The sequence below is a fragment of the Nerophis lumbriciformis genome, linkage group LG06 (assembly GCF_033978685.3).
Source record: "Nerophis lumbriciformis linkage group LG06, RoL_Nlum_v2.1, whole genome shotgun sequence".
Lineage (NCBI taxonomy): Eukaryota > Metazoa > Chordata > Actinopteri > Syngnathiformes > Syngnathidae > Nerophis > Nerophis lumbriciformis.
In genome coordinates, this window is record NC_084553.2 from 42,113,864 (window position 1) to 42,129,213 (window position 15,350).

Here is a 15,350-nt window from a genome sequence, read left to right on the forward strand (position 1 = left end):
TCTTGCTTGATGTACAGTTTAAGTTGTTCAACAGTCCGGGGCTCTCCGTAAGGTATTTTAGGCTTCATAATGCGCCACACATTTTCATTGGGAGATAGGTCTTGACTACAGGCAGGCCAGTCTAGTACCCGCACTCTTTTACTATGAAGCCACGTTGATGTAACACGTGGCTTGGCATTGTCTTGCTGAAATAAGCATGGGCGCCCATGGTAACGTTGCTTGGATGGCAACATATGTTGCTCCAAAACCTATATGTACCTTTCAGCATCAATGGCGCTTTCACAGATGTGTAAGTTACCCATGTCTTGGGCACTAATACACCCCCATACCATCACACATGCTGCATTTTCAACTTTGCGCCTATAACAATCCGGATGGTTCTGTTCCTCTTTGGTCCGGAGGACACGACGTCCACAGTTTCCAAAAACAATTTGAAATGTGGACTCGTCAGACCACAGAACACTTTTCCACTTTGTATCAGTCCATCTTAGATGAGCTCAGGCCCAGCGAAGCCGACGGCGTTTCTGGGTGTTGTTGATAAACGGTTTTCGCCTTGCATAGGAGAGTTTTAACTTGCACTTACGGATGTAGCGACCAACTGTAGTTACTGACAGTGGGTTTCTGAAGTGTTCCTCAGCCCTTTTGGTGATATCCTTTACACACTGATGTCGCTTGTTGATGTAGTACAGCCTGAGGGATCGAAGGTCACGGACTTAGCTGCTTACGTGCAGTGATGTCTCCAGATTCTCTGAACCCTTTGATGATATTACGGACCGTAGATGGTGAAATCCCTAAATTCCTTGCAATAGCTGGTTGAGAAAGGTTTTTCTTAAACTATTCAACAATTTTCTCACGCATTTGTTGACAAAGTGGTGACCCTCTCCCCATCCTTGTTTGTGAAGGACTGAGCATTTCATGGAATCTACTTTTATACCCAATCATGGCACCCACCTGTTCCCAATTTGCCTGTTCACCTGTGGGATGTTCCAAATAAGTGTTTGATGATCATTCCTCAACTTTATCAGTATTTATTGCCACCTTTCCCAACTTCTTTGTCACGTGTTGCTGGCATCAAATTCTAAAGTTAATGATTATTTGCAAAAAAAAAAAAAAGTTTATCAGTTTGAACATCAAATATGTTGTCTTTGTAGCATATTCAACTGAATATGAGTTGAAAAGGATTTGCAAATCATTGTATTCCGTTTATATTTATATCTAACACAATTTCCCAACTCATATGGAAACGGGGTTTGTACAATGTGAGCAAGATTGGTTGAAAAATATGTCCATCATCGGAGAAAATGTCTTTCCAAGAAGAACGACACTCGAAGTCCGATATAATGTGGCCTTAGGGGTCCATAAAATACTGATTGCGTTATTCTCGGTTTCTCATTCTATCCCATTGGGTTGAGTTTTTTCTTGCCCTGATGTGAGATCTGAGCAGAGGATGTCGTTGTGGTTTGTGCAGCCCTTTGAGACACTTGTGATTAAGGGCTATATAAATAAACTTTGATTGATTGATTGATTTAGTAACATTTTTATTCAGTAACTTCCAGTTTGTTCACGCTGTGCGGTGTGGTTCGGCAGTGCTCCTTCATGCTGCTCCATCGTCCAAGCCAAGTGTATACTTTATAGTTTGTGTGTTGCAAAATATTTTATAGCCTTCTATAGCCTTTCTTCAACATATTTTGTAGTCTTTATCAAATTTACAATCGTTAGAGCAGAGTAACTTCGTAACTTTAATTTTAACATCAACTTGCCAGGGGACTAGAGATGGAAATTAGCCAATGGCTAATATTTACATGTCAAATGTTCATTAATATATGCATTGTCCCTTTTTAGATAAACTACATCTCTCTAAATCTCTAGATACCTTGGACATGCTTGCTAGCGATAGCCATATTGAGCTAATGAGCCCAGTGTGTAGCAGCCTTAAAAGGCTTACAAACTATGCTGAGACGCAAAACAGATTTAGTTGGTTAGCTTGTCCTACATTTTTGTTTCATCTGACCACAGAACTTTCCTCCAGAAGGTCTTATCTTTGTTCATGTGATGTCAGATGAAACAAAAATTGAGCTGTTTGGCCACAATACCCAGCAATATGTTTGGAGGAAAAAAGGTGAAGCCTTTAATCCCAGGAACACCAACCTACTGTCAAGCATAGTGGTGGTAGTATTATGCTCTGGGCCTGTTTTTCTGCCGATGAAACTGGTGTTTTAAATGGGACAATGAAAAAGGAGGATTACCTTCAGGACAACCTAAAATCATCAGCTCTGAGGTTGGGTCTTGGGCGCAGTTGGGTGTTCAACAGGACAATGACCCCAAACACACGTCAAAAGTGGTAAAGGAATGGCTAAATCAGGCTAGAATTAAGGTTTTAGAATGGCCTTCCCAAAGTCCTGACTTAAATGTATGGACAATGCTGAAAAAACAAGTCCATGTCAGAAAACCAACACATTTAGCTGAACTGCACCAATTTTGTCAAGAGGAGTGGTCAACAATTCAACCAGAAGCTTGCCAGAAGCTTGTGGATGACTACCAAAAGCGCCTTATTGCAGTGAAACTTGCCAAGGGACATGTAACCAAATATTAACGTTGCTGTATGTATACTTTTGACCCAGCAGATTTGGTCACATTTTCAGTAGACCCATAATACATTCATAAAAGAACCAAACTTCATCAATGTTTTTTGTGACCAACAAGTACGTGCTCCAATCACTCTATCACAAAAAAATAAGAGTTGTAGAAATTATTGGAAACTCAAGACAGCCATGACATCATGTTCTTTACAAGGGTATGTAAACTTTTGATCGCGACTGTTTACATTAGAGGTGTAAATATTAACCCTCGATACAAACCGATAACCGATTGTATATATATATATATATATATATATATATATATATATATATATATATGTATGTATATATGTTCATATATGTATGTATATATATGTATATATATATATATATATATATATATATATGAATGTATATATGTTTATATATGTGTGTATATATTACGGGTGTAAAAAGTTCTGTTTTGAAGCGAAGATGGCCGCCTCTCATTGAGATCACAGTCTGTGTAACAAATGTGCGCATCTTCCAGGTTAAGCTTTAACCCAGAAGTGATTCATCATCATTTATATTTTCAAGTGAACGCCACATGAGAGGGAACTGCACTTTTTTTTTAATGTTGCCTATTGTTTACAATCATAATGAAAAACATGATGACGGATGTATTTTTTAATGCATTCGAAATAGTAAACAAATAAAGTATTTGAGCTTCTACGCTGGAGCTGCTTTTTTTTGTTACACGGACGCACTTAATTGTAATTTGCACTTGTGTTACAACACCTCTACTTGATGCACAGCTTTCTTGCTTTATTTTTCTGTATTTAATTGTTGCTACCTGAACAAACAAAAGTAAACACCAGGCTTTTGCAAAAGTGATTTTTTTACATCTTCTTTTCTTCAAGTTTATGGATTCCAATACCTTGAAGTTGATATTTCTACTATTCGCTCATAATTAATTCAGGCGCCGCCTGTTTTGTATGTGTCTATTTAAAAAATAACCACATGACATTGTTCTGACATGATACATTATACATTTAATTTTCTTTTCACCATGCAAAGCTTTCCATCTGCATGGAATTGCATCGAATCGTATTTGCACTGTTCGTTGCTGCTTGCTCTTAAATTGGAGCCGATGTTCTGACAAGACGCGCACCCTCCTTTAATTCATGCAACTTCTGCATGCCTTTAACAAGGAACTCAGGCATTTAATTTTGTCTCCCTGAGCATCATTCTTTTTTTGAAATATTCTTTCACGTGAGAGCCATCTTTAGCTACACTGGGACACAGCTGCTGTAAAGAACGGCTGTTCTCGGCATCACAACAGCCGATTGTTTACCATTAAAAAATCAAATATCGGCCCCCGATTTGATCCAATGATCGGGCTCCGTACATCTCTAGTATGATATTTTATGGGCAACTCATTCATTTATTTTCTACCATTTGTCTTGTTCAGGTTCACGTTATAGCTGAACCCTGACCAAGCTGACTTTAAGTTCAAGGCGGGGTACAGTACACCCTTTACTAGTCACCAGACAATGACAGAGCACAATTCAAAATACAGTATCTCTGTCTAGATTGCTGTATACTTTATGCATTTATCTAGTCGGGAATTTATTTTTTTCCTTTCAATGTTTCCTGTATCTTCTCTCTTGTTTCTAAAAAAAAGTCGCACAATACACCACCAGTCACCATCTCTGAGATTTTTTTTTTTTTCAGTTTGCCTGCTCTCAGCTGCCGGTGAATATTTAATATGTGCTGTTAAATAACACATCGTTGATGAATCACTGCCTTTGTAATACATTTAGCCACAGAGTGCATTTCACAGTTTGTATAGCTAATGTGGTCAAGCTTGTGTTTTCTTCCCAGAGAAATAGTAATGACGTCAGAACAAAAACATTTTCGGAAATTATTAGGACAGAAGACAATGCTTCGGTCCTAATGGCATCTTTGGAAATATTTACCAAAGATAACATGTAGGTAAAGAAATGTGTGTTTATATATGTGATATGTGCCACTGTGGGTGATTCAACCAATATTATTATTGCATTAGTCATCGCTCAGTATATAAATAGCAAACAGCACATTGATTTGAAACTTACATACAGTATAGTCCAGGGGTCGGGAACCTTTTAGGCTAAGAGAACCATGTAAGCCAAATATTAAAAAATGTATTTCCGTGAGAGCCATTAAATATTTTTTAACACTGAATACAACTAAATGTGTGTATTTTTAGTAAGACCAACATTTTTAGCGTATAATAAGTGTCTTATTCTTTTTAATAACATTGTTATTCTGAAGCTAACCAATAATAAATATAAAACTTCTTACCATTAATGTGGCTTCTTGAACAGGTGCGGTAGAAAACGGATGGATGGATTAAAATGCATGAGAACGTTTTATATTTTGAACGTTATTTTTAACACTGATTACCAGCAGAATTATTCATTACTTATCGTGTTAAGCAATGTCAGCTAAGATTTATCTGAGAGCCAGATGCAGTCATCAAAAGAGCTACATCTGGCTTGAGAGCCATAGGTTCCCTACCCCTGGTATAGCCTTATAGAAATGCATTCCACAGCTACTTCTTTTGTTCACACTTCATCCATGTGGCACATACCTCAGCGCAAAACTTGATGTTATTTTATAACAATCTTAAGTCATATTTAGGGGGGAGGAGTATATTTATAGCTAGAATTCACTGAAATTCAAGTATTTCTTATATATATATATATATATATATAAAATAAATACTTGACTTTCAGTGAATTCTAGCTATATATATATATATATATATATATATATATATATATATATATATATATATATATATATATATATATATATATATATATATATATATATTTATTTTATTATATATATATATATATATATATATATATATATATATATATAAAAGAAATACTTGAATTTCAATGTTCATTTATTTACACATATACACACACATAAAAGTCTGATCTACAAAGTGTGCAGGCAGCATACCCCTTCCCCTTCGAGCTGTCCTGGATGAACTGAAATTATTTTTTCTAATCATTTTGAAACTTGCAAGCGTACTTTTTCTTACTCGTCGTCGCCATGTCTCTTCTTAGTTCTTCTGCTTCGTCTCTGTTATGTTTTTGGACATTACTACTTGCCATAGTTTTGAAGCAATGCATGATGGGAATCCGGATGTTGTGTGTCAGTGTATGAACGTGCCGGCTGGAATAAACACACGCTGAGAAATAGCTCCGTGCCTGCCTACTTTATGGGTTATAGATAAACCTATGGATAACAGAGACATACTGTATATAATAGTCTCCTTTTCAGGTGAGAGAGGACGCTAAAGGCAGTGCTTTTAAGGCACGCCCCCAATAATGTTGTCAGGGTGGAAATAGGGAGAAATTCGGGAGAATGGTTGCCCCGGGAGATTTTCGGGAGGGCCACTGAAATTCGGGAGTCTCCCGGGAAAATCGGGAGGGTTGGCAAGTATGCTTAAGTATGACAGTGTTTTTAGCTGAGAAGGAGTGTGGGTAAATATTATATTTTCTCAGCTTGGATGAATGTATATTTTCCGTATAAGAATATTAAGGAGAGGCAACGAAGTGACAACAGCTGGGAGTTAAAATGTAAAAACAATTTGTGACTCGCTTGAGCTTAGATTTTGTGCCCTTTTATTAGGTGTGGGAAATATGATATATTCGATTAATCACGATTGGGACTTGGACAATTCTGAATCAATGGACGATTGTCCAAATATCAATTATTTAAGTATGTTTGCAATTACATTGTAAAATTAACATTTACATGTGTTTTCCAGTTTCATAAAGTACTATTTAGTTTTGTACACTTGTATTTAAATGGTTTTTCTTTTATAAACGCAAGTCACACAAACAAAAAATACATGTAAAGAGTTTGGGGGAAAAAAAATCCAAACAAAATTGTAAAGCATTGTAAAATAAAATATTTGCAAAAGTAAAAAACAACAAACATGTAGTTTAAATTTTTTTTCAGTTTATAACTGCGCAGAACATTCGCCTTGAGTCTTTTTTTGTTTGGTGTGTTGTCAATTTGTTTGTATTTCATTGCCAATACAGTGACTGAACAACTAAAATACAGTCGTACCTCAACTTACGAGTACCCCGACTTACTATTGTTGATATAATATTTCTTATCTAGAAGTTTGTATTGCCTTTTGAGTGTTTAAATCGTACCGTTTTAAGGGGAGCCAAGCATGGATTCAATTGATTTGAATTAATTTCAATGGGTAGGGCCGATTTGAGATAGGAATATTTTGACTTACAAGCTTGGTCGTGGAACTGATTTTGAGCTTGAAAGTTGAGGTACCACTGAACATTTTTTCCCGTCTTTTAGCAACAAATTGTAATAATCTAGAGTCTAGACTCTAGATTATACACTTGTGCTGTCACTACACGTTCCCTCCAACGGCATCTTGATCTTCCAACAGCTCTTCGACTATGTTGACCACAATTCTCTAGCAAAAGTGAGCAAACACAGTGTTGGGCAGTAGCGCGTAAGAAGAAGCGACGCTACGTAGCTGTCAGGTTCAAACACTGATGACATCTATTAAACAGACAAAAAGCAAGGAATCATGCAGAGACAGAGTTCAATTTAGCTCATGAGGAGAACGCATGGAGCTGCACACTTATACACAGTCTTGCCCTGCGCTCTAAGGTACAGCTCCCGCGTCCCTCTATTTATTCAGGAGTTCCCCAGGAGTCCCGTATTTTTCGGACTATAAGTCGCAGTTTTTTTCATAGTTTGGCCGGGGGTGCGACTTATACTCAGGAGCGACTTATGTGTGAAATTATTAACACATTACCGTAAAATATCAAATAATATTATTTAGCTCATTCACGTAAGAGACTAGACGTATAAGATTTCATGGGATTTAGCGATTAGGAGTGACAGATTGTTTGGTAAACGTATAGCATGTTCTATATGTTATAGTTATTTGAATAACTCTTACCATAATATGTTACGTTAACATACCAGGCACGTTCTCAGTTGGTTATTTATGCCTCATATAACATACACTTATTCAGCCTGTTGTTCACTATTCTTTATTTATTTTAAATTGCCTTTCAAATGTCTATTCTTAGTGTTGGGTTTTATCAAATAAATTTCCCCAAAAAATGCGACTTATACTCCAGTGCGACTTATATATGTATTTTTTCCTTCTTTATTATGCATTTTCGGCAGGTGCGACTTATTCGGCAGGTGCGACTTATACGCCGGTGCGACTTATACTCTGAAAAATACGGTAGTCAGCGGGCTAAAACAAAGATAACATCTGCGACTGAGGCCACCCCTCAGACAATAAGTTTGTGTCCTTGTACAAATAGAAAAAATACAGCTTGAGCACAATAGCTAATAACTATAGCAACGGACTTTAAGCATACTAAAGTTGTGTGATAATATATACATGATTATTCTAACAGTAGCTTGGCTACATTTGCCACTTTTTGAACCAGTTACGTTTCCTGTAGCTTAGCTATTTTTAGACCCGCGCTACGTGGTAGCGTCCTTCAAACGCTACATGCTACAAAGAGAGCAAATGAACTGCATATCCAGGGGAAAAATACGAAGAATATACAATGACTTGGATGAATGAGAACACCCATCGATACGGACACAATTTATGATGATATGGTTTACGTACATCACACGTGATGCAGTGTTTACGGAAGTAAACATGGCTGTCCGTCTCGGCACATTTGTTACAAAATCAATTTTAATGTGCAATCAAAGTCAACATTTTCTCAACTGAATTATTGCGCAAGGAAAATTAAGAAGGAAAAGGGCAAGCATTTTGGCCTTTTGCAGTTTGTGGGGCATTTGCTGCCATGTTTGCTCTGACAAGTGTGTTGGCGACAGAGGTGGGCAGTAACGCGCTACATTTACTCCGTTACATCTACTTGAGTAACTTTTGGGATAAATTGTACTTCTAAGAGTAGTTTTAATGCAACATACTTTTACTTTTACTTGAGTATATTTATAGAGAAGAAACGCTACTTTTACTCCGCTACTTGTATCTACATTCAGCTCGCTACTCGCTACTAATTTTTATCGATCTGTTAATGCACGCTTTGTTTGTTTTGGTCTGTCATAGTGCCTGCGTTTCAACAAATACAGTCACTGGTGACGTTCACTCCGTTCCACCAATCAGATGCAGTCACTGGTGACGTTGGACCAATCAAACAGAGCCAGGCGGTCACATGACCTGACTTAAACAAGTTGAAAAACTTATTCGGGTGTTACCATTTAGTGGTCAATTGTACGGAATATATACTGTACTGTGCAATTGTGATGCCCTTGATGAAGTCTGCTTTCTTTTTCCGCGAACCCGCGTCGTCGTCTCCTGGCCGGATGTTGTGGTCTCGCAGCCGGTGGTTCTGAAGAAGGGACTCCATGGTGTACGCCGCGCCACAAATGTCGCAGGCATATATCGGCTCAGAGTTGTCGAGCTCCTCCTCGCCCCCGCTGGCCTCGTGGCTGTTGGCTGCGTCTCCTGCCTGGCCGCCTGCTCCCCCTGCGACGCTGTTCTTCAGCAACATGTTCTGGAGGTCGGCTTGCTCTGCGGCCGCCACCGTTGTTCTCTCTGTGGCGTTTGCACCTGCGCCGCCGCCGCTCCCTCCTCGTTTGGACGACTGCGTCAGGCCATTGGGTGTGCCGTTCTGGCTACTGCTGCTCCCTGTGCCGCCGCCGTTGCCGGTGACGTTGCCCCCGTCGAAGATGCAGTGCTTCTCCCTGAGGTGTCTCTCCAGCTGCGAGATGGCGTGGAAGGTTTTGCCACAGAAGCGACAAGTGAACTTCTTGCTGTGAGTGGTGATGTGACATTGGAGCTCCACCTCCGTCCCAAACGTCTCTCTGCAGAAGATGCACTTCCTGGGCTTGAGACCTGCTCCAAGCCCTCCAGGGAGGCCTGCCCTCTGGCCCAGGTGGTTATGCTTAACATGGAGCTGAAGTTCTGTTTCCTTCCTGAAGTCCCAGGCACAGGCCGTGCAAAGAAACAGCTTCTTCTCATTGCTGTGTTTCACTGCTAAATGGACCTGGATGGAGACCTTGGAGTCAAAGACTTCCTGGCAGAGTGTGCAGTGGTAGAGGACAAACGTGTGCATGTCCAGCAGGTGTTTCTGCAGGTCGTCCACCGAGGAGAACTGCTTATCGCAGCTCTCACACACGTACTGAGTGGACGTGGTGGTGTAGTGCACAGTCAAGTGTTGCAGCAATGCCTCCTGGGATTCAAAGTCCTCCTTGTTACACTGCGGGCACGACTGGCGCCTTAGCAGCATCTCCAGGTGTGACTTCAGGTGCGCCTGGAAACCCTCAAAGCTGGAAAACCGCAGATCGCACTGGTTGCAAGGGTAGTCCCCGTTGCTGCCTATGGAGGGGGTGGAGTCGCCTCCCAGTCTGTGGCGTTTCGGGGAGGAGATCTCTACGTCGGAGGAGGCGGGGCTTAGGTCTGCCACCTTCGCTTGTCTTTTGTTGTTCGCCAACGGAATGTTCTTGTGGTTCTCCTTGATGTGCTTGGTGAGCTTGAGGAGTGAGCCGAATATAGGCGAGTTGGTGCAGTACGGACAGGAGTAAACATCCATGAAAGATTGGGATGCGGACTGCAGCACCGGGGACTCCAGTTTGGCCACCGCTCCACCGGATGCAGCCCTGCCCCCCACAGCCGATGTGCAGTGCGTCTGTTGAATATGTTCCGTCAACGAAGACTCCGTCAGAAATCCCATGGAACACTGGTTGCAGAAGAAGGCATGGTTCCCTTCTAATGTGGTGGAGCCCGCCATAATCCCACCAGGCAGACAGTGGGACACTCGGATGTGTTCTTGCAGAGAGTTGATGTCCCCAAACATGTCTGGACAGTAGTTACAGTGGAACGCTGTCACATTAGTGAACTGCAGGAGCGGAAAGGCCACCGCTGCCGGGCTCGCGGCTCCTCCGCTGGCACGGTGAGCTTTGCGCACGTGTTCGTTGAGATTGTAGAGCGTGGGTAGTGTGTCCAGGCAGAGTTGACATGTATGGCTCTGCTGTGGCTTATCAGCATGGATGGTCTTTAAATGGATCTCCAGCACAGCCAAGCTATTGAAATCTCTCTTTGAGCAGTACGGGCAAGAGTATGTCACTTTACCCTAGCTTCCTCCTCCACTGGAATGTGTCTGGTGCAAATCACCTCCACCCGGATGTCCCAAGCTTATCCCGATTTCCTCCCCGCTGTCGTTTCCTCTTCTGCGGCCTCGTTCGCTGCCCTGGCTGGGCTTGAGGGTTGAGTCAGGCGTGGATCCTCTCTCCAGGCTGGCACTGGAGTCTGGAGTAGCCGAACTCATTGAAGCAACGCTCCCCAGTGCAGGGTCAGGGCTGGCAGCACTGTGATTGGAGGAGTCAGGTTGGCGGTGGCTGTCAAGGTGGCAGTAGACATCCTCAACAGAGGGGAATTGTTCTGAACAAACAGGACATTTGTGTTTGCGGTTGGCATGCTGCGTTTCAATATGAGTGACGAGCGAGCCCTCGTCCAGAAAGATCTCAGGACAGTGGATGCACTGCAAGTCGGCGCGGTCGGACAGTTGAGGGTGTCTGGTCAGGACGTGTTTCTCCAGCTCGTCGGTCTGGCTGAAGGTCTCCTCGCAGTAATCGCACATGTACAAGTCCTGTTCCAGGTCAACCTCGCCTCCAGCGCCCTTCTTCCCGCCATCTTTTTCGCTCCTCAGTGCAAGGTGCTCTCGGTTTTTTCGGTGAGCCTGCATGTGGCTCTGCAGCGATGAAGTGGAGGAGAATCCTCGTTTGCACACGCTGCACTTAAACGGTTTGCTGGAGCTGTGTGTCTTGAGATGGATCTTTAGATGATCTGAGCGAGAAAATGCAGCTTCACACTCCTGACAACTGTACTTCTTATCCCCTGTATGGAGTTTGACATGGCGGTCTCTGCTCCTCTTGTGCTTAAAGAGGCGGCTGCAAAAGGTGCACTTGAAAGGCAGCTTGTCGCTGTGTATCTGCTCGTGACGCTTCAGGTAGCTCAGCCGGCTGAAGGACTTGTCGCAGAACTGACACGGGTACGGCAGACCGGCGCCCCCTTCCTCCTCGCCGCCCGTCGCCGTGCCCAGATCGCAGCAGCCGTCGGGCATCTGCGAAGGCGAGGCCACGTCTTTACTGGAGGGCGAGGACGGCACCCAGGACAGCCCCGCCGGATCGTCATCACCGTCTGCTGGACAGTGGTTGGTTCTGTGTTCGGTGAGCTTGGCCAAACAGTCAAAGTCCTGCTGACAGTTGTCGCACGTGAAGATGGAGTCATCATCGAGCTCGTCGTCTTCACGGTCGCCATGCTCCAATTGGTCTCCGTCCTCGGCAGCAGCTCCGTGACCAACTTTAGGCTCGGCCGCTTTGCCCGATGCCGGGACTTCTGTCTGGACAGTTGATTCATCCCAGGTCTGGCCACACTCTGAAGCTTCCCCTTCTTCTACCGCTTTAACGGAGCGAGGTTTGGCTTGTTTCCGCCTGGACATCTCTGCCGTTGCTGTATTTTATTCGAGTGTTTTTGTTCCGCTCCGTGTTTTCAGCCGAGCATGCAGGCGGACACAGGCGGGCACAGGCGGGTTAATGCCCTCCTCCTCCTCCACTTGTCCGCCGCTTCTTCGCCTCTTCTCGCCTGTTGCAATGCGGCACCTCCACGCACTGGAGTCGGGGGTAAAAAAAAAAGATGGCACCTTACGGCTATGCATAGACTATAGGCTTCTGAATAATATAACTGTACCTGACAGACACCCCTTGCCCAGGATCCAGGACCTCACTGACTCCCTGGGAGGTTAATTTGAGGATTTCTGTCATGTGGATGACACACATGAGAGGCTCAGATTCCAGTTTTGTGGCGTCACAACCTAACCTTCCAAGCAGCATTGTCAAAGCCCCACCCAACTTAGCTCCGCCTCCTGGCCTGCAATGCCCTTTGCCCATCCCCTCTGATTTCTGCAGAGCTGTGGGAGCACCCATTGATCCAAAATCAGAGCGTGTGAAGCATGTGCCAATCTTGCCAGCGTCTCCACTGATGCTCCTGCAGAAGTTGCATTTCGGACGTCCACACTTTGAGTTTCAGTGCAGCCACGCAGGACCTGGTGGATTCCTTCACTTCACCTACAAAGTGTGCCTCTCTGGTGTAGGCTTCATCTTCTCAGGGCGGGTCGCGATTCTGGCCGGACCCACGGCCGCTACCACCCTGGAGGTAGCAAAGGAAGCTTGAGTTTTTAGCCCTGAAGTGGGCAGTATGTGATAAATTTAGGGATTATCTGTTTTATGCACCCCACTTCACGGTCTACACAGACAACAATCCCTTGACATATGTGCTTAGCACTGCCAAACTCAATGCTGTGGGTTACCGTTGGGTGGGTCAGCTCGCGGATTTCAATTTTGATATAAAATATAGACCCGGCAGAAGTAACATCGATGCAGACACTTTGTCTCGCTGCCCCTTGGATATTGGATCCTTAATAGATGAGTGTTCCGAAGAACTATCTCAAGAAGCGGTAGGGGCAATATGGGAAGGGAGTCGACGAGGCCAACAAGGGGATGTAGCCTGGGTGGCAGCTCTTAACTTTATATCTGAGGACCAACCCCAAACGGAACCTCTGCCACAGATAAGTCATGACGAGTTGGTCAGAGAACAAAGGAAAGATGCAGCAGTTGGAAAAGTTATGGAACTTAAAGAGAAAGACATGACACTCACACAGGTGGACAAACGTAAAACTGACATAAACATCAGAAAACTGTTACGAGAATGGAATAGACTAGTTATAGAGGATGACCTTCTTTATAGGAAGACTAAAGAAAGAAGACAACTAGTAATTCCCGCCACCTATAAGCAGACAGTTCTTGTCCAACTTCACAACCGCATGGGCCATATAGGTGTCGAAAAGGTGCTAAACTTAGCAAGAGCCAGATTCTACTGGCCTTTCATCAAAAGGGATATTGAAGAGTATGTAGCTAAAAAGTGCCCCTGTATCAAGCAGAAAAAACCCACATCGCACGAAAGAGCACCCATGAGTAACGTTACATCAAACTCACCTTTGGAGCTCGTGTGTATTGACTTTCTGCATTTAGAAGCTAGCCGTGGAGGGTTTGAGTACATTTTGGTTGTTATAGACCATTTCACTCGTTTTGCACAGGCCTATCCCACCCGTAACAAAGCTGGCAAGACAGCAGCCGATCGACTGTTCAATGACTTTATCCCTAGGTTTGGGTACCCCACCAAACTCCACCATGATCAAGGCCGGGAAAATGAATCCGACTTGTTCAGCCGTTAGTTGCGGTGAGTTTTGGAGCGTCCAACTCGTGTGCGCTTTTCCTACATGCTTCTACTTTTAATTTTCATCGAAAACTAATTGGAGAAGATGGATTTGGATTCCATGAAATACGCGGAACTGCGCAGCCTGGCAAAACAGTTCGGTCTCAAGGCTAATTTGAAGGCTGACAAGTTACGGAAAGCCCTCAAGCAGCATTTTGATCAACAGCAGAACACACAGGAGGAAAAGAAAGAGGAATTTGAGGTTGAGATTTGTCACGCGCCCCCGGTGTTTGTGAACACACGTCGTGGGAGAGCAAAAAACAAAAGAGTCGATGTGGAGAACGAGTTTTCTACTGAGGACGAAGCCAAGTTGGACGAGGAGTCCGGTGAGGCGGTCTCAGCTGGTCCTCCCCAGCGTGACAACAAGAGGAGACGACTGTCTTCCCCCTCCAAGATGGAGACTGCAGGCAAGCAAGTTGTTGTGGTGCTGGAAGACGTTCAACTGCCGAGTGCCACCAAGAATGAAGTTCCACGTCCCAAGGCTAGTAAGATCCCCCGTTTAATAGGCGACCTGGCGAAGATGAAGCCCTTGAAACCAGTCACTCCCAATTTCAAAAAGCTCCACGAGGCCCAATTCAACAAGCTGGAGTCCATCGACGAGTACATGCAGAGGAAGAACAGGAAGACGGAGCCGATCCAAAAGCCTGTGAAAGAGCTGAAGGCGGTGAAGCCGAGGCGGTCGTCCAAGTTCACCCCAGCGGCCAACAGCAGCAGCAGCAAGAAGACGACTGAGGACAAACGCATAGCGACTCTTCTTTCTGCCAGCAAAGATCCTGCAAAGAAGCTCGCCGGGAAGAAAGACGCGGCGTTCAAGCCGTCAGTCCTTTCCACGCGGAGGATCAACGTGAGGTTCACGGAGGCCACGCCCGACAACGAGTACAAGATGTCACTGCTGAAAAGGCCGTCCCGCATGTCCTTCAACGTGGTGACCAGCACAAGAGTCTCCGAAAGCCAGCGCAAACAAGCTAGCAAGCTACGGAGTTTGCCGCCAATGTATTTCTTGTAAAGTGTATAAAAACGAATATGGAAGCTGGACAAATAAGGTGCCAAAAACCAACCACTTTCATGTGGTATTAGACAGAAAGGAGGAACTTTTTTTCTCCTCCATTTGAAAACGTGGACGCTATCAGCACTACGGTCTGATTACAATCAATGCAAGTCATCAGAATCAGGTAATACACCAACTTATATTCTTGTCTTCATGAAAGAAAGGAATCTATATGTGTTAAACATGCATGTATATTCATTAAAACACCTTTAACATGGAAACAAAAACGGCAAAATAAATAAATATAAATTATATACTGTATATATATATATGTGTGTGTGTATATATATGTATATGTATATGTATATATATATGTATATACGTATATATATATATATATATATATATATATATATATATATATATATATATA

At 43.3% G+C, this 15,350-nt stretch overlaps 3 protein-coding genes across 5 annotated transcripts in view; 2 read left to right on the plus strand and 1 right to left on the minus strand.

Moving 5' to 3' along the window:
- The window catches only part of mdga1 (MAM domain containing glycosylphosphatidylinositol anchor 1), a 535,716-nt gene that overhangs the window by 110,170 nt on the left and 410,196 nt on the right, over positions 1–15,350 (plus strand). The gene's annotated exons all lie outside the window — the stretch shown is intronic.
- LOC133608939 (zinc finger protein 423-like) lies at positions 9,693–12,261 on the minus strand. Its single transcript, XM_072913375.1, has one exon. It carries the CDS (start codon positions 12,095–12,097, stop codon positions 10,730–10,732), a length of 1,368 nt encoding a protein of 455 aa, XP_072769476.1. The 5' UTR covers positions 12,098–12,261; the 3' UTR covers positions 9,693–10,729.
- Positions 13,738–14,935, plus strand: LOC133608940 (nucleolar and spindle-associated protein 1-like). Its single transcript, XM_061964596.2, has one exon. It carries the CDS (start codon positions 13,976–13,978, stop codon positions 14,933–14,935), a length of 960 nt encoding a protein of 319 aa, XP_061820580.2. The 5' UTR covers positions 13,738–13,975.

What these genes read in the sequence shown, in the direction of transcription:
- LOC133608939 (XM_072913375.1), bottom strand. Translation starts at nt 12,097, where the DNA reads ATGTCCAGGCGGAAACAAGCCAAACCTCGCTCCGTTAAAGCGGTAGAA.
- LOC133608940 (XM_061964596.2), top strand. Translation starts at nt 13,976, where the DNA reads ATGGATTTGGATTCCATGAAATACGCGGAACTGCGCAGCCTGGCAAAA.